The sequence below is a fragment of the Tachysurus vachellii genome, chromosome 8 (assembly GCF_030014155.1).
Source record: "Tachysurus vachellii isolate PV-2020 chromosome 8, HZAU_Pvac_v1, whole genome shotgun sequence".
NCBI classification, from domain to species: Eukaryota; Metazoa; Chordata; class Actinopteri; order Siluriformes; family Bagridae; genus Tachysurus; species Tachysurus vachellii.
Window position 1 is genome coordinate 19515685 of NC_083467.1, and position 23885 is coordinate 19539569.

At 38.3% G+C, this 23885-nt stretch overlaps 1 protein-coding gene across 3 annotated transcripts in view; it reads left to right on the forward strand.

Annotated features, from left to right (window-relative positions):
- The window catches only part of lrp2a (low density lipoprotein receptor-related protein 2a), a 62028-nt gene that overhangs the window by 18789 nt on the left and 19354 nt on the right, over positions 1-23885 (forward strand). The window contains exons 17-52 of one of the 3 annotated variants that reach the window (XM_060876784.1): positions 1124-1316; positions 2011-2136; positions 2442-2572; positions 3566-3703; positions 3965-4246; positions 4373-4612; positions 4711-4830; positions 4991-5107; positions 5191-5571; positions 6154-6168; positions 6504-6752; positions 7293-7504; positions 7636-7820; positions 8040-8268; positions 8367-8544; positions 8669-8797; positions 9829-9995; positions 10679-10822; positions 10929-11038; positions 11301-11478; positions 11603-11816; positions 12114-12353; positions 12856-13044; positions 14533-15453; positions 15634-15799; positions 16038-16196; positions 16304-16593; positions 16845-17045; positions 17853-17876; positions 18306-18548; positions 19059-19184; positions 19862-19981; positions 20776-20907; positions 21890-22091; positions 22327-22622; positions 22829-23495. In XM_060876784.1, coding sequence (XP_060732767.1) covers positions 1124-1316; positions 2011-2136; positions 2442-2572; positions 3566-3703; positions 3965-4246; positions 4373-4612; positions 4711-4830; positions 4991-5107; positions 5191-5571; positions 6154-6168; positions 6504-6752; positions 7293-7504; positions 7636-7820; positions 8040-8268; positions 8367-8544; positions 8669-8797; positions 9829-9995; positions 10679-10822; positions 10929-11038; positions 11301-11478; positions 11603-11816; positions 12114-12353; positions 12856-13044; positions 14533-15453; positions 15634-15799; positions 16038-16196; positions 16304-16593; positions 16845-17045; positions 17853-17876; positions 18306-18548; positions 19059-19184; positions 19862-19981; positions 20776-20907; positions 21890-22091; positions 22327-22622; positions 22829-23495 — 7714 coding nt within the window. The remainder of the gene's footprint in view (positions 1-1123; positions 1317-2010; positions 2137-2441; positions 2573-3565; positions 3704-3964; positions 4247-4372; positions 4613-4710; positions 4831-4990; positions 5108-5190; positions 5572-6153; positions 6169-6503; positions 6753-7292; positions 7505-7635; positions 7821-8039; positions 8269-8366; positions 8545-8668; positions 8798-9828; positions 9996-10678; positions 10823-10928; positions 11039-11300; positions 11479-11602; positions 11817-12113; positions 12354-12855; positions 13045-14532; positions 15454-15633; positions 15800-16037; positions 16197-16303; positions 16594-16844; positions 17046-17852; positions 17877-18305; positions 18549-19058; positions 19185-19861; positions 19982-20775; positions 20908-21889; positions 22092-22326; positions 22623-22828; positions 23496-23885) is intronic. The other 2 variants (XM_060876785.1, XM_060876786.1) reach the window with 2 other exon arrangements.

Sequence of the window (23885 nt, forward strand, 5' to 3'; positions counted from 1 at the left end):
TTTTTAAACTTCTAGCTTCCTCTGAAGATCATGATCCCTATGCTTATAATTGTATGAAAAGATTTCATTTTGATTTCACTTAGTAGTTTTATTTTATTAATATCACCTGTGTCTAGAGAACTGTGGCTATAATACAAGGCTTGATATAGGCACAGTTACAAGACTTAGGAGGGTCCACTGGAGTACAATATTGTGGTACATGACTGTGACAGGATTAATGTTCCCTAAACTGGATCACTTCTAATGAAATGTTATTCTCATTGTGAATCAAATTTTAACAGCAGACAATTTAGCAGCATCAGATGCGAGTATTGTATCTTTTTTGTGAGAATCATGGTTACAGTGGACAGGGTCACAGAACAGGCAGACTAGTGAAGAGATGGAGGGTTCGGGTAACACAGTCTAGAACCACAGTCAAATTGCAACTATACAATGGTACTATACAAACAAAGGGGAATATGCACACATAGTGTAGCCATATATTAATATATTATTTTGACCAAACAAATAGATAAATACAGTTAAATGAAGGTGCACTTTTTTTGTAAAACTTGTCAGAATAGTTCACTGAGCATCTTCTGGAGACTAGAGTGGTGCATAGGGACTGGGATTCCATGGGATGCAACAAGAAAGTTGTGCAAGTGAGATGTTTTTACTTTAATGCGAGTATGAGGAAACGTCAGATAAGAAGCTTGTGGGTCAAACAGTGACTGTATTGTGTGATTCATTTACAATGTTTATTCATGACATGCTGATAGTGCTGACATTTCTGCCTCAGTTTTTTCCATATTTAATTAAAAACAATAAACAGATATCTGAACAGATACAGAGTGGTATTACATCCCATACATGAATAATAAACCCAAATAAGCTTAATAAGAATTGAATTTGTCCTACGAGAATTAATAAACGTGCATCATATCTCAGCTTATTAAGAATTCAAGATCTGAAGCAGGAGCTGCAAAAACTAGGAAATAAATAGCACACAAAACATAAGATACCCCTTCCTTTATTTATTTCTTTGATTCTTCCATTTATTTGTGCCCATTTTATATTTAAAATTTATAATCAAGTTTTGGGTTTTAATATGTTAAGTAATTTGTCTCTCTTTTTATCCCAACAGAGAGGGAGGTGCTTGCAGCCAATCGAGTGGAGGGTGTAGAGGATCTGGCTTATGACTGGATATCAAAGAACCTGTACTGGACAGACCCACGCTATCGGAGTATATCAGTTATGAAAGTAGGAGACAAATCCAGGAGAGCCATCATCCACAACCTGAACAACCCCAGATCTATAGTGGTGCATCCAATAGTTGGGTAAGTTTACCCTACAGGTGGTACTAAATGTTTCCATGGCTATATCAATTTATGAAACAAGTGTAAATTTATTCAATATGTTTTCAGTATTATGGCAGTTTTAATATTGACATAAACCTGTAACCTCAGAAATGTCTTTGATTAAAAATAGGATTATAAGCTTGGGTGAGAAATCACAGTCATTTTTGTAACGTCAAGTGAAAACACGAGTCATTGAGCAGGACCAAGCCTGGAACAAGGCTCCGGGGGCCTCACTTTCACCTCAGGTCTCTGTTTCCTTAAAACCATGAAAAAGCATTAGCAAGCTGGCCACTTTTATCCAGTCACACCTACCATAATGCAGGAGTTGCTCACCCATTCACACACTGTTCCTACTTTGAACCCAGAGCAGATAAAGGGAGTCTTTATGCACTGCTAGTGGGACATTTCCAATAGCTTCAAAGTTATAAGTCCTCTGGGCCCAGGAGACTAGATTAGTGCTGCATGAAGGCTGGTATTGTGGTGCCTTTTAAGAACTTGGCTTAAGAGACATGACCCTACAGGAGTTCTTAAATAAACTGCTGATACCTTTTAGTTTATATATAATAAACTATGAGAATTTAAAAAGTTTCCTTTACAGGCAAGTTGTTGCTGGGAGAGGGTGTAGGATTCAAACTGTGATTTAAGCCTGTGTGTATGTATGTATTTTTGGCAGCTTTATTTTCTGGACCGACTGGTACCGCCCGGCAAAAATTATGCGGTCCTGGTGTGATGGGTCTCATGCCCAGCCAATTGTTAACACTACACTGGGCTGGCCTAATGGCCTCGCCATCGACTGGAGGTAAGCCAAACACGCTAATATCTAATGACTTAAGATATAAACTATTACATTGTTCCAGGCAGGGCAGTAAGACACACAAAACAGACCAAAATATCTATTTCTACTTTACACATAACTATTAGTCTTTATTGTCTTTCAAAATATTTACTATATCTCAGGTTGGACCCTTAATGTTAACTCAACTAAAAGCTAACTAATCTCCCTAGAAACATGAGCTGCCCTAATCCTACTTATCTGAACTTTATTTGAAAGCTGTCTCTCAATCTGCTCCTATTCCCTCTCCCTGTTCTATTGTCACTCCCTAGCTCCATGCGTTTGTATTGGGTTGATGCTTTTTTTGATAAGATCGAGCACAGTACTTTTGACGGGCAGAACAGATTGTCACTGGATCGGATTACACAGATATCGCATCCGTTTGGACTTACTATTTATGGAGGTGGGTAATCATATTTATAATCATAACACTAAAATATGTTATATGCTATAAATATTTTATAAAGTTTACACATTGTGTTGGTTTTTAACCCCTTTTACCAGTACACTGGTGTTCCATTTTGCAGACAAAATTGAAATCTACAAATGTTATCTGACATTTTATCAGACTTCAGTAAAAATTTTTTTTTTTTTACTGCAAGTCTGATATAAAATTAGGCAACGGTTGGTTTTCAGTGAGTTGTTTTTACAAAGAGTTTTAGTAATTGATGATAACATTTCAAATTGTACATGTTTATGTACAGTCACTTGGGGTATCTCAGAGAGCAGAATAAAACTTTGTTTTAACGTTGATGATATAAACATTTATGTGGAATAAACTTTTTTTTTAACCTTTTCTATATTTTGCACACAGTAGACTAGGTAAAAACAGAAACGACAAATTCTTAAAAGCCTGAGCATCTATTTTCCTATGAGCTATTAAACACCACTGTGGACCTAAACCTACAAGGAGACTGGCAATCCCATTTTACATTATAAAAACTTGTCAGTTTATCATCAAAGGCAACAGTTTTTTAGGGTTTTAATTATCCTATGACTAATATCCTATGACCACTAGCTTTGGACACCTTCCAAAGCTATGAAATCCAAAATTAGCAATTCTTAAATCACTGACTGCAAATTAGAGAATTATAGAACAGCCTTCAAAAAGCAGTCTAATAAATAAAACAAACTAAACTAAGGTAAAATATAATATAATATATTATACATTTCACATATGCCATGGGATTAACATGCTTGTAGAAATAATAATCAATTTTTTTTATAGTCTTCTATTTGTATATATAACCTGCTGTATTTGTTATATTTTTATAATATTATATATATTAGATTTACTATATCACTAATTTAAAGTAAAAAATCACTTACTGTTCAGTGCAAAAAACTTCAAAAAACTTCATTCACTTATACTGTTTCATGTTTACATCTGCTGTAGGTTATGCATACTTCACTGACTGGCGTCTCGAAGGAATAGTCCGTGTTCGGAAAACAGACGGTGGAGAGATGACAGTTATCCGGCGAGGAATCAGCCACATTATGCATGTCAAATCTTTCAATGCTGAGTTGCAGACTGGTGAGGGGCCTGTCATCCATTCCCTCTATCATCTCCTTATCTCTTGCTCTCTCTTGTTTTTTCTTTCTCTGCTCAATCCTGAATGGTTTGGGGGATAAGTAAGTGCAGTATATCAATACATTTGTGACACATACATTGACACAATGTATGTGTTTTCTTAATATTATATTAAAAACTGATTTGGATGTATTACAATTCACATCTACTTTACTGAACGATTGTGTTCTGCATTATCACAGTGTTTTTTTCTTTTTCACTTAGGTTCGAACTTCTGCAACAGGCCATCAAATCCTAATGGAGACTGTAGTCACTTCTGCTTTCCTGCACCATACTCCCAGCGGGTGTGTGGCTGCCCTTACGGCATGAAGCTTGCACCCAATCAGCAGTCCTGCGTGGATGATCCATCCAGTGAGCCACCTACACTGCAGTGCGGCTCCAACTCTTTCTCCTGCTCCAACGGGAAGTGTGTCCCTACCAGCTACCAGTGTGATGGTGTAGACGACTGCTATGACAACAGTGACGAGGCCAACTGTGGAATTAACAGTAATAAATATAATTGAGTTTTCTATACATTTAGGAGCTGAGCAGTGGAACCACTCGTTTAAATGTGAGACAAGATATTTAGATTTTTGTCCTGTTGTGGATTAACAAAAAAGTTCTACTCTTCAGACAATACCTGCTCCCCCTCTGCCTTCACCTGTGCCAACCAGCGCTGCGTGCCCAGGAATTGGCGCTGCGATGGACACAATGACTGTTTTGATGGCAGTGATGAAAGAGACTGTCCTACCCAGACCCCAGGCACATGCCAGGCTGACCAGTTTAGTTGTGCCAACCACCGATGCATCCCGCGCACTTGGCTATGTGACACAGATAATGACTGTGGTGATGGATCTGATGAAAGCAACTGTGGTAAGAAACTTCAGTGTTTCATGTTTGTTTGCTTCACATATATCATGTAAGATTAAATATTTCTTTCTATTCATGATCTTTTGCTTACTGATTTGTAGATGCTATAGGCACTTGCCACCCAGGTCAATTCCAGTGTCCTGATCACCGTTGTATTGATCCAGCCTATGTGTGTGATGGAGACAGAGACTGTGTGGATGGGGCAGATGAGCAGGGCTGTGGTAAGAGTATACATATATATTGTAAATTCTGGGTTTTCCTTATATTTACCCTCTAAAGGAGTAATGCATCCCAGCAAAGTATACCTCATTCACTGTGGAATTATACCCCTTAATTATTTACTTTCTTACTTTTGCAAATATTCTGTATTTACTGCTGCAGTTTACAATTGTACTGGCTATGAGTTCAAGTGTGCCAGCGGACACCAGTGTGTAAACTCCTACTACCGCTGTGATGGGGTTTTTGATTGCAACGATCGCTCTGATGAATCTGGCTGCCGTAAGTTTAATTTGCTTACATCACTAAGGTCATTAAAAAAGGACATAGCCTTTAAGTTCAAGATTCCCATTCCAATCTTGTAGCCACCAGACCACCAGGCATGTGTCACCACGAGAGCGAGTTCCAGTGCCAGTCTGATGGAACCTGCTTGCCCTCTGCATGGGAGTGTGATGGTCATGCAGACTGTGAGGATGGCTCGGATGAGCATCATGGGTGTCCCCCACGCACATGCCCTACCTCACTGTTCCGTTGCGAAAACGGCAACTGTGTGTTTCGTAGCTGGCTGTGTGATGGGGATAATGACTGCCGTGATGGCAGTGATGAGCGTGACTGCCCTACTCCTCCATTCCGCTGCCCCAGCTGGCAGTTCCAGTGCCCTGGCCACACAGTGTGTATCAATATCAGCAAAGTGTGTGATAATACACCTGACTGCCCAAACGGAGCTGATGAATCCCCGCTTTGCAGTAAGTCATTACCTCTTTTTTCTCTGACCTCTAAGGAGGAATGCGTTAAGATATTCAGTAGGATCAGTTTAGCCAACATAGCGAAATTGATTACAGATATTGTACAGCACTTTTCAAAATTTCCAAATATGCTGCATTTGTAAATATTTCCATATCTGTTTAACTGTTGATCTTGGTCTACTTACCATACGAAGTTTTGTAAACTCATTCAAGTCTCCAGAAATGTTTCTGGAACATTTGTAGTTGTAATTGTCTTTAAGGGTTAAAGATCAGTATCTTCTTTATAAACACTAGTTACAGAAGTGCTGTTGGCTGCAGTTAATGTCAAAGAAATGTATGCTGTATTATAGTTTGTTTTTTTTTCTTTGGTGAATTAAAAACAAGTACAGAAAAGGTATAAATTAATGGTTTTGGGGTAATTGTGGTTAAGATCTGCTATTTATATGTGTTTTATCATATGGTTTCAAAATACGGCTTTAATATGTGAAATCACATGAATCAAATCATGCATGTGTGGCTTAGATCTGGTAATTTAAAGTGATCAGTGATATCCCTTTTCCGTGTTCCCCTCACTGCTTTCAGATGAGCATTTACCAGGTAGGCCAAATCCTTAATCACCACAATCCTTTGCATGTAACTCTGATTTACCCCAGTGTCTGTTTTTCTGTACTTACTAATTATCCAATTATAGACCAATCATAGAGTGTAACTGAAGCTGTAGTGAAATGTTTAGTGCCATTTGTGACACTAATTCTAACTGTTTCTTATACTGCACTATAACACTTTATATAGATGTGTTAAAATGCATGTGTAGTATACTGTATGTCAAGCTATAAGTAATATTGAAAATGTCGAAAGAGAAAATCACTTAATAGAACTATTATGGCACTGAAATTGCTTATGCATTATTTGTTGTTGTATTCTTTCTTTAGACCAAGAGATTTGTTCTGACAACAATGCAGGCTGTACTCACGGCTGTATTCAGGGTCCGTTCGGGGCACAATGCACATGTCCAGTTGGCTATCAGTTAAGCAACGACTCAAAGACATGTGAGGACATAGACGAGTGTGATCCCCCTGGCCTGTGCAGCCAGCATTGTTTTAATGAGCGAGGCTCCTTCCGCTGTCACTGCCAAGATGGATACACACTCGAAGGGGATGGGCGCACCTGCAAGGCCACAGGTATCTATCTCTAGAGAACAAAATAATTTTGTATAGCCAAGCTACAGATGCAGAGGCAGAGATACCCATTTGTGTTTGGTGACATGAACTCCTTCAGAAATTAAATTGACACAATTGTAGCTTTAGAATTTGGGATTATAGTAGGACTGGAATTGGTGGAATGGAGCCATGTGTGAGTTCTGTTTCTACCTCCTTCTCACTGGCCTCTGATCGGATTACTGCAGATAAGACAAATAACATATATGTCAGTCAAAAACGTTCAGATGGGGTAATTAGGTCTAAATCACAAGACAAAGGCTTGTTTATGAGCTTCTGACATAGAATCATCCAGCACAGAGATAACCTGCTGAAGAATGCTGACATTTGATATACTTTCCTTTTTTTCTAGACATTATCACAGAGCTCCTTTCTGTGTTACTCTTAAGCTGTCTAAGGGTTTATAACTTTTTTAATCTAATCTTGGACTGATAGCAGGAGCATGCTGAAAATGTGGATTTGCAATTTTGGCATGACAATGATGTTCTTTTTACAATCTGACAGGATCTCGTGAGGCCATTCTGCTGGTGGCCAGTCGTAATCAGATAATAACTGATGACATCATCTCACAGCCGAATGTTGTGCGATCACTTGTTCGAGACGGACGGAACATTGTGGCAGTGGATTTTGACTCTGTGACGGATCGTGTGTATTGGTCTGATACTACACAGGACAGAATATGGAGCGCACATAAAAATGGCAGTGATAGGACAGTGGTAATGACTTGGATCTTCTTTAGTAAAGCTGAACAGACTTCTTGTGTAAATAAAAAAAAAAGAGAAATTAGCATAAATAAATGCTATGTATTTGTTCACATATCACTGACAGTTTCGCTTCTCACTTGCAGATCTTTGACAGTGGTGTGACAGTCACTGAGAGTATTGCAGTTGACTGGGTGGGTAGAAACTTGTACTGGACAGACTATATCCTTGAGACTGTAGAGGTGGCCAAACTGGATGGCTCCCATAGAGCAGTGCTCATCAGTGAGAATGTCACCAATCCTAGAGGCCTTGTTCTGGACCCCAGGAACAGGTTAGTGTACTGATGCACATACCTAAGAAAACCACAGTAAAAATGTGTATGGAATAAAAAACATAAAACTGGTACTGTTATCACCCTGATGCTGAATATTTTCCTATAGCAGCGCATCATTTATACCACATCATATTGATTTACCTTAATTAAACAACAGCAACATACAATTAATATCTGTTAGTGAAAACTAATTCTTGCCGGTTCTGTGTGTTTCAGTTTTCACCTTATGTTCTGGACAGACTGGGGAAGAAACCCTCGCATTGAGAGAGCTAGCATGGATGGCAAGCAGAGGACCACCATCATCACCAACAAGCTTTACTGGCCCAATGGCCTAACTATAGACTATCCCAATAATCTACTCTACTTTGCTGATGCCTACCTGGATTTTATTGACTACTGTGATTACAATGGAAACAATCGCAAGCAAGTTCTAGCCAGTGATCTGGTGAGGCAGCCTTTGGTCCATTTCCTTCTATTTAATTTAAACCTTTATTGACCTTAAAACATGTGAGTAAAATTTTCCTCTTATCTCTCACTCAAAAGGTATTACAACATCCACATGCAATTACCATTTTTGAAGATTTTGTGTATTGGACTGACAGATACATAAATCGTGTGATCCGGGCCAACAAATGGCACGGAGAAAACCAAACAGTGATGCTATATAATGTTGCTCAGCCCATGGGTGTGGTGGCAATGCATCCAGTCAGACAGCCGCCAGGTACATTTCTAACATTCTAACAAATATTAGATTATGACCAATAGGCATGTTTTATTTGTATAATGACCTGTATGAATTCCCTGGCAATTTGTTTCACCTGGTTGTGCGTCAACCTTTCCACTAGGTGATAATCCCTGTGCAGTGAACCCCTGCACGCATATCTGCCTTCTGTCTGCTGTTGGCCCTAGGTTTTACTCCTGTGCTTGTCCTTCAGGCTGGGTGCTGACTACTGACCAGCTCACCTGTGCCAGAGGTATTTCACACTAGCTCTGAGGGAACCATCAACCCTTTAGTGAAACTAGCAACAAAATTATTTTGTTTTACGCTGGTGTTTCAGAGGACCTAATAGGAATTCGATATTACATTATTAAGAACTACTGTCCTTCAGAATATGATATAAAGACTATTTAGTGTAATCCACTTTTTCCCCAGCAAACAACCATTTGTTGTTTTCTTTCTTCCACTTATTTTTTAAGAACATTTCTGATTCATTCTGTGAATAACATGGAGTTTTACTGTACTTAGATAAGGTATAAGGGAACTAATGGAAAGTAATACATGTTCTCATAGTATATACAGTAAGTTTAGTGAGCATGTGTATCAGTGACCTCACCTGTGTTTGTGGTCCTGCAACAAATCTCAGAGCCTGGTAAAATGCTTAATGACAATGTGACTTTTTATGGATTTTCTTTTTTTGCAAATGGTTAATCTCTTTGTTCCTAAAGAAACAAAGTAGTAGTCATCAGCAACACTGGATATGTATTTCATGAGACACGGATCTTGTCAACAGCATCCCATTTTCAACTTGCTCTCTCTCCTTGAAGGCAAATATTTGTAATTGTTAAAGCTAATATCTGAGCTTGTTCTTAAGCTTGAGCAAAGACAGGAGCGCTTTAATCTTAAACCCAGTAGTTTCTCTTTAAGGCTACCGTCTAGCCACTCTCAGGTTTCAGGTTGTGTCAGCAATGTCAAGCACATTTTGCCCTAAGAGATGAATGATGAGCTCAGATGAGGACTGAATGAGTACCCACTGATTGTAATCTCTGATGATACAGCAGAATGTGCCATCAGAGCAGAACATTCAACAATGTCTTTCTAGCCAAGTCATGACAACAGATTTATTACCCTGTCTATTAATCTTATGAAATTATGATTTTATCAAAATCTTTAGTGTACTAAAATTTAGGTCATGAAGCCATTGACGGATCAGTCATAGTGTGTACATATTTTCATTTTTGAATAGACTGCTCTATGATATGGTACTTGCGTAATATTATTTTACAGTGGACGATCCTTTCCTGGTGGTTGTTAGGGACAGCATAATTTATGGTATTTCACTCAACCCTGATGAAAAAAGCAACGATGCCATGGTGCCAATTGCTGGATTGCAGAATGGATACGATGTCGACTTTGATGATGCTGAGCAGATGATCTACTGGGTTGAACACCCTGTAAGTCTGAGAGAAAATTTATTTGATTGGCCATCTAACTTGTATTGTTAATGAGTCACAGTGATGGACCCCTGACAGTCCTTTAATAATCTTATTTTACAGTCTGGGGTTATTTCATACTTATTTTGCACATATTTTTCTCATCCATCAGGGCATGGTTTTTAAAGTTATCATATGGGAAACAGTATCGAGTCAGATAAAATTCAGATCCTTTTATTAATAAGCACTGCTATCTTAGTTATGCTATTTTAGTTCAGTGCCAAGGAATTTGAGAAGTTGAGAAATGTGAAAAAAAAACATTATTAGTGATTGAATATAAGTAAATGTTTGACATGTTGGACTGAATTAATTCATTGCGATTACTTTTAGACTTTCATCTGTGTCTCACTTTAACTGTAACTGCACACTGTCACACAGGCTCCTTCTCTTGATTGTTCTGCTTTCAAAGTCACAGTGAGGGCAAGCAGCTTTCTCATCTTTGTCATTAAACAAACCTTTATATAAGCATTTATGTTAAACTGGTAATAATAAATCTATGCTATGCTTACAGTGTATGTTATGGTGATCTATTGCCTAGTATGAAAGCACCCTTAAGCACTCAGCCCATGAAATCATTCTGAATAATCATTGACATGATTTCTATTATCTGCCACACAAAATAAGATATTGTTTCATCAATACAGGGTGAGATTCACAGGGTGAAGTCAGATGGAACTAACAGGACCGAATTTGCCCCAGCAGCCATTCTGGGATCTCCAGTGGGTTTGGCCCTTGATTGGATGAGTCAAAACCTATACTACACCAACCCATCCTCGCAGTCCATTGAGGTTCCTACATCTTACAGCTATGCATTAATAGATCATTTTAAAAACATATTTTGTTTTGTAAATATTGCGGGACATCATTTAACTTGCATAATGAATGTTTATGTAGGTTCTGAGGCTGAAAGGAGAGGTCCAGTACAGGAAAACTCTCATCACCAATAACGGCACCCCGACTGGAGCAGGCTCACCGGTTGGCATAGCAGTGGACCCGGCACGTGGGTAAGACCCAGTTTAGCAGCACCTTGTCATGAAGTCTGCCAAGTCAGTCTGACTTCATGACATCTGCTTAACAACACAGCCAGTATACAGTACAGAGGCTGCTAGAAATACCAACCAGCACTTAGTGCAGTCAGTGTAACAGTGAAATGACACCAAGAAATAATATACTTAGTACAGCGTTAACTAAAGCTTATTTTAGTAAATTCAGTCCTTATAAGGCATATGGTTAATAAGTACTCTATAACTGCTGTGTGTGTTTCAGGAAAATGTACTGGACAGATCAAGGAACAGAGAGTGGCATTCCAGCCAAGGTGGCTTGCGCAGACATGGATGGGTCCAATTCAGTAGTACTATTCACCAACAACCTGGACCATGTGGAGTTCATCACTATAGACATTAAAGAGAACAAACTTTACTGGGCAGTTACAGGAACTGGAGTTGTAAGATGCATCTCTTTTCATAATTTTTTATATTTAATTTATATAATTTATATATAATTTATATACTTTTCATAATTTTATATATATATATGTATATGTATTGCTTTTTTAAAACCAATAACAGATTGAGCGAGGAGATCCCAATGGTTCAAACCGCATCACAGTTGTTAATGGCTTGTCTCACCCATGGGGTGTGGCTGTGCATGGGCCCTACCTGTACTTCACTGACAGGGATTTTGAGGTGATTGAACGTGTGGATAAAGCCACAGGATCCAACAGAGTTGTGCTGAGGAACAATGTGCCTGGACTCAGAGTTCTCAAAGTACACTACAGAGAAAGTGAGTAAGAGTTATTAAACACATTCACAATTATTCAACATTTTTATTATGACTAATAAAATATTTCAGCGATTTCTGGTCTTAATTTAGTGGTCTTTTTGTTTGATCAATGGTCAGGTACTCAACAGTGATTTTTGTTTATCATTGTCCAGTTCAAGTGGATGAATCAGTGGTTTGAAGGGATTTGAACTGCAGTACTGCAAATAAACATTTTAAAATAGTATGGTTTTTGTATTATTACTTTATATATACATATGCAAAACTCTTCTCTCATATGCACAATTCTTCTCTCTCTAGCTGCTGCTGGCTCCTCTAATGGCTGTAGTAATAACCTTGGTGCATGTGAGCAACTGTGTCTGCCTCGACCTGGCGGCCTGTTCTCGTGTGCCTGTGCTACAGGCTTCAGACTGAATGCTGATAACAGGTCCTGTGCTCCGTACCAGTCCTATGTGGTAATCTCAATGCTTACTGCCATCAAGGGATTCAGTCTGGAGGGAGTAGATCATTCTGAAGCCATGGTACCTGTGGCAGGGAGAGGTGGGTTTTGTACATAGCTGGGTGTGCATCAGTTATGTTGTATAATGGAGAACATTAGTGATGTTTTTTCTATAATGCTATATTTTGTGCTACAGAAAAAAAATTTGAGTATACCTTTTTGCCTTTAATTGTACAGTCATCTATATATTAGCCAATAATTCTTGAAAATGCACTCATAGCAAAATAGTAATGACCCATTTATAGCCCATATTCACCATTTTGTCTGGTTCACACATTGCCGTGGAATGACAGTGGTTGACTCATCCACAACCACAACTTTGATGCTGACATCTGAGTCACTTTCACCCCAAAATTCAAATGCTGGACAACCATTTTTTTACATTTTGGTGATAAATTGTGCATAGCAGATGGACTACTGTCAGTAATGGTCCCTGATTAAACTGTATCAATACAAGATAGGAGTACTGAAGTGGCCAGTGATTGTATGCTAACAATTTCTATGTTCATTCATTGAAGTAGTGGACATGTGTTTGTCCCACAGGTCGAAATGTTCTGCATGTAGATGTGCACATGCCCTCTGGGTTTCTGTACTGGTGCGACTTCAGCAGCACTGTTGCCTCTCAGAACGGCATCAGGCGGATAAAGCCTGATGGATCTGGATTCCGCAGTATTGTCACCTCTGGGATTGGACGCAATGGGATCAGAGGTATTGCAGTGGACTGGGCAGCAGGTGTGTGTTTTTAATCTCACTCTACACTTTCTCAGTGGAATAGGGTCACAATATATAACTTTCACAGAATAAATAAGCTGTTAAAGGACTAGTTTCTGTATGCATCTTTTGCTTGAATGTGAGGAACATGGTAGAAAAGTTCAGAAGTCAGAGTTTGCCTAGGGGTTTCAATTTGATAGTGTATAAGATGTCCAAGCATAAGAGGCTTTTCTGAAGGCTCACAGGTGATATGGATATGGTGTAATCTGAGGAATTCTGGTGGTTTGGCTATGATCTGACTTTGGTGAAAAAGTGTACAGAGTCGATGGCTGACTAAGAGTTTTCACTAGAATGCATGTACTCATCTGTTTATAGTGTCAAAAAACTTTGGGCATTATACTTTCACTGTAATTCCACTGTATTACTTTGATTAAATTTTATTAAATTTTTTATTTTCATTATAGATTTTCTCTTAGCCTTAGCCTACATTGTTAATCTGCCTAAGATTGCTGGAGATTGCATATTTCAACACCAAACATGCACAACAGACAGCATCACTAAAAAGTTGCCTTATTATAGTGACAAAATAAATCGAAATATTAAATTTTAATATTAACTGTGCATGCCACCACATTTCACCAGAAAGGCTTTACTTCACAGTGCTGTAAGTCCCTGGAATACTACTTGAGGGATGGAAACTGTTCTTTCAAGATCTTCTCAGACTTTGTGTTTTGATGATGATGGTAGATAATGCTGTCTAGCATGTCCTATCGGTGTTTTCATTCGATGGAGACTTGGTGACCTTGAAGTCCATAGCTTATGACTTACATAACGTTTTCATTCATCAAACCATTTAATGAACCCTTGAGCCCCATGGATGGGGCTGTGTTACTTTGAAGAAACACTTCCATTAGCAGGTGATCAGTCAGAATAACTTTATTCTAAGTGGACATTACAGCCCAAACCATATGTACAAAATGCCCCCACAGCATAACAGAGACACCATTTTGTCCTTTAATTTGTCACCTGTCTGTACCTGTCAGTATACGAACATAAAACGAGTATTTGTTAAAAAGGAAGTACCTTGTGATGGTGCATTTGTTCTTTCAATGTCAATTTTGCTTCAGCTATGCAATTATTATTTATTTATTTATTTTATGACACAGGTATGTAGTTCTCCCACTTAGTTTCAACAGAGTTACACTGGAGCAGAGTAGGAACAAAATTCTGAGCTACAATACAAGCAGATTTATTTTTCTTTATCACCAACTTTAAACAATCAAAAGACAAGATTCCTTGGATTGATTAAACAATGAAAGATTACAAAATCATAAGTGGATTTGAACTTGCTGATCTGATTTCACCTTCACCTTAATTAACTGTGAAATGAAAAAAAAAGAACACAGTATATAGTTATATGTATTTGCACTGATTATTAGCATAGTTAGAATATGTATTAATGAACACAACAATTGCCAACACTATAAATGTTTTTTTGTATTTGAACAGGGAATCTGTACTTCACTAATGCCTTCTTGACAGAGACCTACATTGAAGTTGTTCGACTTAACACGACTTTTCGGCGCATTCTCCTAAAGACCCAGGTGGACATGCCACGTCATATTGTGGTTGATCCAAAAAAAAGATTCCTCTTCTGGGCTGATTATGGTCAGAACCCCAAGATTGAAAGAGCTTTCCTGGATGGTACCAACCGGACCGTGTTGGTCACATCTGGTATTATCACACCAAGGGGGCTTGCTCTGGACCACAGGAATGGGTATATCTACTGGGTGGATGACTCACTGGACATGATTGCAAGGGTTTTGCCCGATGGAGGTGAAACAGAGATTGTGCGGTATGGAAGCCGCTATCCAACTCCTTATGGCATTACTGTGTTTGAGAATAATATTATCTGGGTGGACAGAAACCTGAAAAAGGTATTCCAGGTCAGTAAAGAACCAGAAAACACTGACCAGCCAGTTGTGATCAGAGACAACATTAACATGTTGAGAGACGTCACCATTTTTGACCAGCGGATGCAGCCCTCTTCAGCACAGGAACTTAATAATAATCCCTGTTTAGTGTCTAATGGAGGCTGTTCTCACTTTTGCTTTGCACTTCCTGGCAGTCAGACAAGGAAGTGTGCATGTGCCTTTGGGAACCTGGCTGTGGATGGTATGACCTGTGTGGTGTCTCGTGATGATTACCTCATATACACTACAGAGAGTACAGTTCGCTCACTATGGCTTGACCCTGATGATCATTCCCTGCCTTTCCCTGTGGTCAATGTGGCCCGGACCTCTGTGGCACTAGATTATGACAGGCTTGACAACAGGGTTTATTTCACCCAAAGCTCTGGAGCTGGACAGAGCAAGATCAGTTACATTAGCTTATCATCTCCTACTTCACCTGCTACCGTGGTGGCTTCAGGTACTCTACTCTACTATATATATGTGTATATATATATATATATATATATATATATATATATATATATATATATATATATATATATATATATATATATATAAATATATACAATGTTACCTATTTAGTGTTGGACAAGCATGTTTAAGTAATATGGTATGTCTGCATCTTCTGTATATGTAGATTTGGGTGCTCCTGATGGTATTGCCTATGACTGGATCAATAAGAGGATCTATTACAGTGACTATGTTAATCAGACCATCAACTCCATGGCTGTGGATGGGTCACAGAGAACTCTTATAGCTCATGTGCCCAGACCACGAGCCATCATGCTGGACCCATGCAGTGGGTAGGTTTCTATCACCTTTTAGTAGAATGTATTATAATAATATTATTGGTACTGGTTGATGAAACCAACCATAATCTAACAGGAGTCTTATGTCTTATGTCTCCTTATGTGCCTCATTAGAAATTATTTTGAGGTTCTTGTGAATAAAAATGTCCTTTAATTATAATATCCATCACAATTGCTCATCTTGCTACATGTTTCTTTCTATTCATATTTAAGAATTTTCTTCTGTCTTTAGATACATGTACTGGACTGACTGGGGAACTAATGCTAAGATTGAGCGTGCAACTCTGGGTGGAAATTTTCGGACTGAGATTGTTAACAGCAGTTTGGTGTGGCCTAATGGTCTTACATTGGATTATGATGAGCAGAGACTCTACTGGGCCGATGCCAGCTTGTACGTTTCTGTGCCATCCCTTTATACAGACCAATAAATCAACTATATTATCTTTCATCCACAATCCATAAATTGTTGTATTTTTGTTTATTTCTTTGTTTAATCAGACAGAAGATTGAGCGCTGTTCTTTGATGGGTACTAACCGAGAGGTCATCGTAAGCACAGCCATTTACCCATTTGCCATGACTGTGTATGGACAACACATTTTCTGGACAGATTGGAACACACGCAGCATCTATAGAGCGAACAAGCACGATGGCTCAGACCAGAGAGTTATGATTCAGAACCTTCCATCTCGACCTATGGACATCCATGTGCTGTCCAACAGCAAACAGCAGCAATGCAGCAGCCCTTGCCTACAATTTAATGGAGGCTGCAGCCATATCTGCACTCCAGGTGATGGACAACGTGTGTTAGAGATTATTACACTGATAAATATGGAAAATTATTGTTTGTTTAAAGGAGCATTCTGGCATGCAGCTACTTATTGAGTCTCTCTATCCATAGATCAGTTTTGTTCAGCGTGTCCAGTTAATTGTTCATGTTATTTGATTCATATTAATAAATCTCTGTTTAAGTTCTAAAGTCTCCATTAATTTATAGATTTGTCTTGTTTCTACTAGTAACAGGCAGTTTGCTGTGTTTAGGTCCTCAGGGGGCAGAGTGCCAGTGTCCATCAGAAGGTCGCTGGTATCTGGCTGACAACAAATACTGCATCCCTGATAATGGCACTCGCTGCCAGCCAGGCCAGTTCACCTGCATGAATGGTCACTGCATCCGTGCAACATGGAAATGTGACAATGACGATGACTGTGGTGATGGCAGTGATGAACTGGAGAGAGTGTGTGGTAAGCTGAACTTGTGTTTCAAGCCATATAGTCTTTGACCTAACCTGTACTGTACATTCATAATCTCTAATAAAACAATATTTTGACATGTACACTACTATCACACTACTAGTTTTTACATTTTCTAGCACTTGCTATGACTTTACAGAACCTGAATTTGACTACTACTGGATTTTTTTCTCCAGAACATGAAAAGTGCTACCTGGAGCACAATTTGTGTTGATGTCCAAAAAAAAAACTTCAAACTGTAATCATAACAATGCTCTTGTCATTGCTACCTAGTTCTATTTAATATCAGCTATGCAATTAGCCTAGCTTGCTGTTTCAAGTCAAATTATTATTATAAATTAAAACTAAATCAAAACTTGTATCAACAAATTTTATAAGTCCCGATTTAACCCCAGCATTGGGGTTAGAAAATGAACAAATGATGAGCTGCCGTATGTTAAAGTATGATGTCACATTGCATACCAGTGAAAATCCCAATAATAACTGCAATTTGATCTCGTAACACTAGATTATGGGCAATGAAATTTTGTTGAGTCAATATTGTCATAAAAAGCAGTTTAAAATTTTGCACTGGTGGTTGTGAATAATCAGCTTATTGTCGATTGGTTGATTTGTGATGTGATTCTGGCGTTTTAAATGCTTTAAAATCATGCTGCAAATATATTTTTCTAGTTTTCTCAATAATTTATGTAGTGTAATTTTTTTTACATTGGACTTGTACTACTGCTATTGTCTCTGCTCAATCTTCTGCTAATGTGTAATTTTCTGCCTAATGCAATATAATGTCTCTGTCTCCAGGATTCAAGAGTGATTTCAATTTTGGTGTGTATGATTATGTTTCTTTAATCATCTGTTTCAGAATTAATATAGATTTGCCTGCATTTAACAACCTATTATTAGAAATGACTAATCAATAGAAAATACATTGCTTTTTTGCATGCAGTCCCACAAGTGGCGGTATTTATTTCTCTCTCAGGTAATATCTAGTGTTTACAAACTAACTTATTTTATCAGTTGATATTAGTGTCTATTTAATCAAGTACTTTCTTGGAAAATTGGCTTTTATGTACTGCTTGTATGCTATGTAATATCTGCTTGTACTGTAACTACTTCACTAATAAAGTCTCTGGATTTGGAAGCTACTGGAGTCAGCATCAACATCACAGCTCAAGAATAGCATGTAAATTTGTTTTATTGTTATTTATGTTTTTTTTAAAAAGCAGTTTATATCCTTTTTATTACCATTGGCAGCTTTTCACACCTGTGAGCCCACCCTGTATACCTGTGACAATGGCCGGTGTGTGCCATACCACTACCGCTGTGATCACTACAATGACTGTGGTGATAACAGTGATGAGGAAGGCTGCTTGTTTCGACCCTGCGACCCAGACACAGAGTTTGCCTGCAACAATGGCCGCTGCATCGCTCGGGAGTATGTGTGCAATGGCATCAATAACTGTTTTGACAATGGAACCTCGGATGAACGCAATTGTGGTATGCTTGTGATTCATTATTCTTAATTCCATTATGTTTGTATGTTTGTATGTATACCACAGCAATTCTTGATTCAACTTGGTCAGAAAGTTGTGGTGAATTTTCTGTACCAGCATTTCTGTGTTGCATATCAACAAATCGAGATTTATTTAACATTTCTATAGAAGCAGTTATTTTACAGGGGCTTGCATGATGGATGCGCTACACTAGTCATTCAAAAATGTTTGTAATTATTATTAACATGAGAAAAAATAGTGGCTGATGAGGGAATGACTATCTATCTGAGTTTCTATCTGTTATAATAGATTTGTTATATACTGTAGATGTTATAATGCAGTTACTGTATAATATAACTTATAATGCTTAAACTGTAACTATAAATGGATAAAAAGCATGCCATGCTGTTTTTTAAATTGCAAATTTGATGGAAAATTGCTGTGGTATAAAAGGAATAAATCTTCACTTCAGGATGTTCTGTTATTGACTGTCATTTGATATTTTGCTCTCTAGCTGAGAGGACCTGTCAGCCTGGTCACACTAAATGCCAGAGTACCAACATCTGTATCCCACGTTCCTACCTGTGTGATGGGGATAATGACTGTGGAGACATGAGTGATGAGAGCCCCACACACTGCGGTAGGTTTTGTGTGTAATGAAATAAAGGTGTTGTGTATATATATGTTGTGTATAGACACTGTGTACCAATATGTGGATTGAGTGTTACATTGACTTAACATGAATTAGTGTTTCAGTGGGTGAATAAATGGCCCCTGCAATTAAAGAATAAAAAAAAAACATGTGAGATGTTGTCTTAACTTGAAATCTTCTTATACAGAGATGAAGTTCTGTGTTTGTTCCAGTTACATTCCATTTTACGTCCAGGGTTGATTTTAACCTGTGTCTATTGTATGTCACATATAAATCTAAGGTTACCTTGAAATATGGTTTGAGTGATTTCATTGTAAATTGACAAGCATGTAACTTTATCAGTCTTGCTTTATAAACAGGTAATTTGTCATTTGACATAGTCATACCGAAAGCTTGTGTTGTGTTTAAACTTAGCATTTTAAGCAGTATACAAAAATCATGGTTTGTTTTGTTATTTTGTGGGTCAAGTGGATAATTTTGCTAAAATTAAGTTAAAATTAATGAATGTAAAGTTAAACAGGGTCTGGAAAAGACCTTTCTAAATTTGTCTAATTTACACTTGGCTCATGTCATAGTGGGTTTATCTGTGAGATAGGTGAGGTTGTGTTGAAACACCAAAACAAGCTCTTTTTTTAAGCTTGCTTGTGTCTGCTCTACCTATTTAGCAACATCTACGTGTACTCAGAATGAGTTCCGCTGCACAAATGGGCGCTGTATACCAGCACACTGGTACTGTGACGGTGGTACTGACTGTGCAGATGGATCAGATGAACCTTCCACTTGCAGTGAGTAAACTGTCATCATTATGAATTACTGCATAATATACATACATTACATGATATATATATATATATATATATATATATATATATATATATATATATATATATATATATATATATATATACATTTCTGAATACAGCCTAGAGATGTATCTGATTGCTCTGGAAAGTGCCACTTGCCACGATCAGTTTTGCACTCAGTTCTTCATCAGTAAACAGTTGATAACTTCAACAAAATAGACTTCATTTTAAAACTGGAATGAATTTCCTGGTTACACATTTGCACTTTTTGACCATAAAGTACACATTAATTATTAATAGGAATTATCAGGAATTATTAATAATCGCAAAAAGGCTCAGCTAACAAGAGTCTATTTGAGTTTTAAGAAGTCATAATTGTCTATTTAGACTGTCAGGTTAAAATGTTTTTACATGTAAGTATTAAATTATGTAATGTTTTTATTTTATAAAGATAGCCCAGATTGTTATTAAAAAGGAGTGTTTAAGCTATAGATGTCTAAAATGAATGTCATTGTATTATTTGTAGTAGTATTTCTATAGTGTGAACCACTGATTGAGTTTCACATGCTTCTTAACAATTCTCCAAAACACACACCTTCGCTTGCCTTTTTAATAAGAGATGAATGTAGCACCTAATACTTGGTCTCATGTACCTGTTTCCAGCATACCAGTGTCTTTGGTGTCTAGCTTGACAGGATAGAATTCTGAGTAGAATTTTCAATTCCCATTGTACTGCACCTTTTAGGCATTGCTTGTGCTGTGTGTTAATCCTACAGCCACCATAGTGAGAACCTGTAGTTTAGACCAGTTCCGCTGTGATGATGGCAGGTGCATCGCATCCTCCTGGATCTGTGATGGAGACAATGACTGTGGGGACATGAGTGATGAGGACCAGAGGCATAACTGTGGTAAGTGATCTTCAGCTCATTTTCTCTTGCCTGCTCTTTCTCTTGTCTCTGTTTTTATCCTATAAGTTCTCATCTCATCTCCAGTTTTATCCAGTTCAATGCTGTCCTCTTCTATCCTGTACTCCCCTCTTTTGTACTTCCTGATTCAATGTAGACCAGTCTGACAGCTCAATAGAAATGCAGAAGAGCCTGGCTCGTGGCTGATGTCTAAAATGTTAGAGTGAGGAATCTGCATTCCTGATTTCCCCTGCCTGACTCGCTGCTTTGTGGTCATGTATGCTGCTTGGCTCTCTCTGGATTCCAGCTGTCATGCACTTTCTGTCCAGTGTGTCTGTTCACAATATGCAGCCTGATTCTGAGGAGTCCAAACAATGAAATGCCAAAGTTCAGTCAATTGGGACAGAGCCAGCATGACCCTAAAAGGATTTCCCTAATTGTGTAATGGCATTAAAATGTTAAAATGTATGGAGAACAGATCAAAAAACAGATGTCTTTATTGAAATAACTTCTTTCCATTCAATCTTCTTAGCATTCAGTAGCCTATTTTTGTAAAGCGCAGCCTTGGTTGCATACAGGACATTATTACAGAAGAGACATCTTTAATGTCATATTTTTTTTTATTAATGTCATTTATGTAGTCCATATATGGACTAAACTGTCCGATATGTATGTGAGATTATTTGAAATTATTTAAAAATAGAAGCATTAAAACAGTAAAATTGGCTCCTACTCCTACTTGACATGCTGTGGTCCCTTCATTAATATTGGCTCGTTAAGGAACAGAGTAGTGTGAACTTTTATTTTTGTTGATTAACATCAACTGATGAAAGTTGTATTTTAAATTGCCACAGGTTAGAGCTTATAACAAGACATGTTTTAAATTGCCACAAGCGATACCATTGTGCAATTCCCATTATGCTGTAAATATAAATAATTTTTGAGGGTCATTTTCTAATCAGTTTGGTGGGTTTTGACTTCTCAGCTAATCGAACCTGCACACCACTGGAGTTCACCTGTGTGAATAATCGTCCCCCACAGAGGAAGTGTATCCCTCGGGACTGGGTATGTGATGGAGATGCAGACTGCTCAGATGCATATGATGAGCACCAGAACTGTACACGCAGGTCCTGTTCTGCCACTGAATTCACCTGCAGCAACGGCCTCTGCATTCGCAGTGCATATAGGTCAGCGCTAATATTACTGTCTGTATATACTTACCATGATAAATAGATGTGTTCATATTACTATTGTACACACAGGAAAAAATAAACTTGTACTGTATATCTATAAATATGTGCATGCAAATGTAAGGTACCTTTGTACATCTGTAACATGTGAAGAAGGGAAGGCTGAACAATAAAGAGTAACTGATTTAGATTCACTTACACATATCTGTCTTGCATCTGTCCTGTGTTGTAGGTGTGACCGGCGTAATGACTGTGGAGATGGTAGCGATGAGCAAGGCTGTACCTACGAGGCCTGTCAGCAGCATCAGTTCACCTGTCAGAATGGCCGCTGTATCTCACAGGACTTCCAATGCGATGGAGATAATGACTGTGGTGATGAATCAGATGAGCTGCCTCACCTGTGCCACACTCCAGCCCCTACCTGCCCTCCTGGGAAGTTTAGGTGTGACAATGGCAACTGTGTACTATCCAGCCAAGTGTGTGACCACAGCGATGACTGCAATGATAACAGTGATGAGAAAGGCTGCGGTGAGTAGATGTGAAATTAAGCAATACAGCTAACAGAAGGAGCGTTTGATTTTTCAGCAATGAATAATCAATACTGGAAGTTGTAATATTGCTCTGTAACTGTAGATCATTCTCTTCTAACTTCTACCTTGTCATTAAGGGATATTTAAGATATTTTAGAACTTGACTTGGTCTGCTGCAGTAATAATTGCTTGATATTTCTTCAGGTATTAATGAATGTACAGACCCATCTGTGCACCACTGTGACCACGAATGCACCGATACCCCCACCAGTTTTGTGTGCACATGCCGTCCTGGCTTCCGCCTTATGTCTGACAAGAAGAGCTGCGATGATGTAGATGAGTGTTCAGAGACACCCAGCGTATGCAGTCAGATCTGTGAGAACACACTGGGTTCATATGTGTGTAAGTGTGCACCAGGTTTCCTGCGGGAGCCAGATGGGCATCGTTGCCGGCAGAACAGCAACATCAGCCCTTACCTGATTTTCAGCAACCGCTACTACCTGCGCAACTTATCTACAGATGGAGAAGCCTACTCACTCATCCTGCAGGGCCTCAGCAGCGTTGTGGCTCTGGACTTTGACCGCATTGACAAGCGTCTCTACTGGATCGATGTGAGCCGTCGTGTGGTAGAGAGGATGCTCTTTAACGGCACAGGCAGAGAGGTCGTGCTGAATGGTGTTATGCATGGAGAAGGCCTGGCTGTTGACTGGGTGGGACGGAAGCTTTATTGGGTAGACAGCTTTCTAGACTGCCTGCAGGTGTCTGAGCTAGATGGACGATTTGTTAGGAAACTGGCTGAACACTGTGTGGATGCTAACAACACCTACTGCTTTGAGAATCCAAGAGCCATTGTGGTGCATCCAAAATTTGGGTGAGTGACCGGTATTTAGTATTTTTTTAATCTGTAATTCAAATATAACTGCAAATTTTAAACTATATAATTATGTGACATAATTTGTTTTAAAAATAGACACTGTCATACTTAATACTGTATGCATTAAATTGTGTTAAAATCAAATATGTGTGCTTTTAGGGAGTTTTCACACTTGTTTCTTTTTTCTGGACCTAAGTTTGATTATCAGTGGTTTATTTAAAAAAAACTCTGGTTCAGGCTGTTTTTTTTAAGTTTTGCAATAGCATGGAAAGGAATTTTATTGTTTGTAAGAACAGATTGCCTTGAACCTCAGACTACAGTGAGTAAAAATATAATTATTGCTAAATATATAATTAGAAAAATATCCAAAAATATAATTATTGCTAT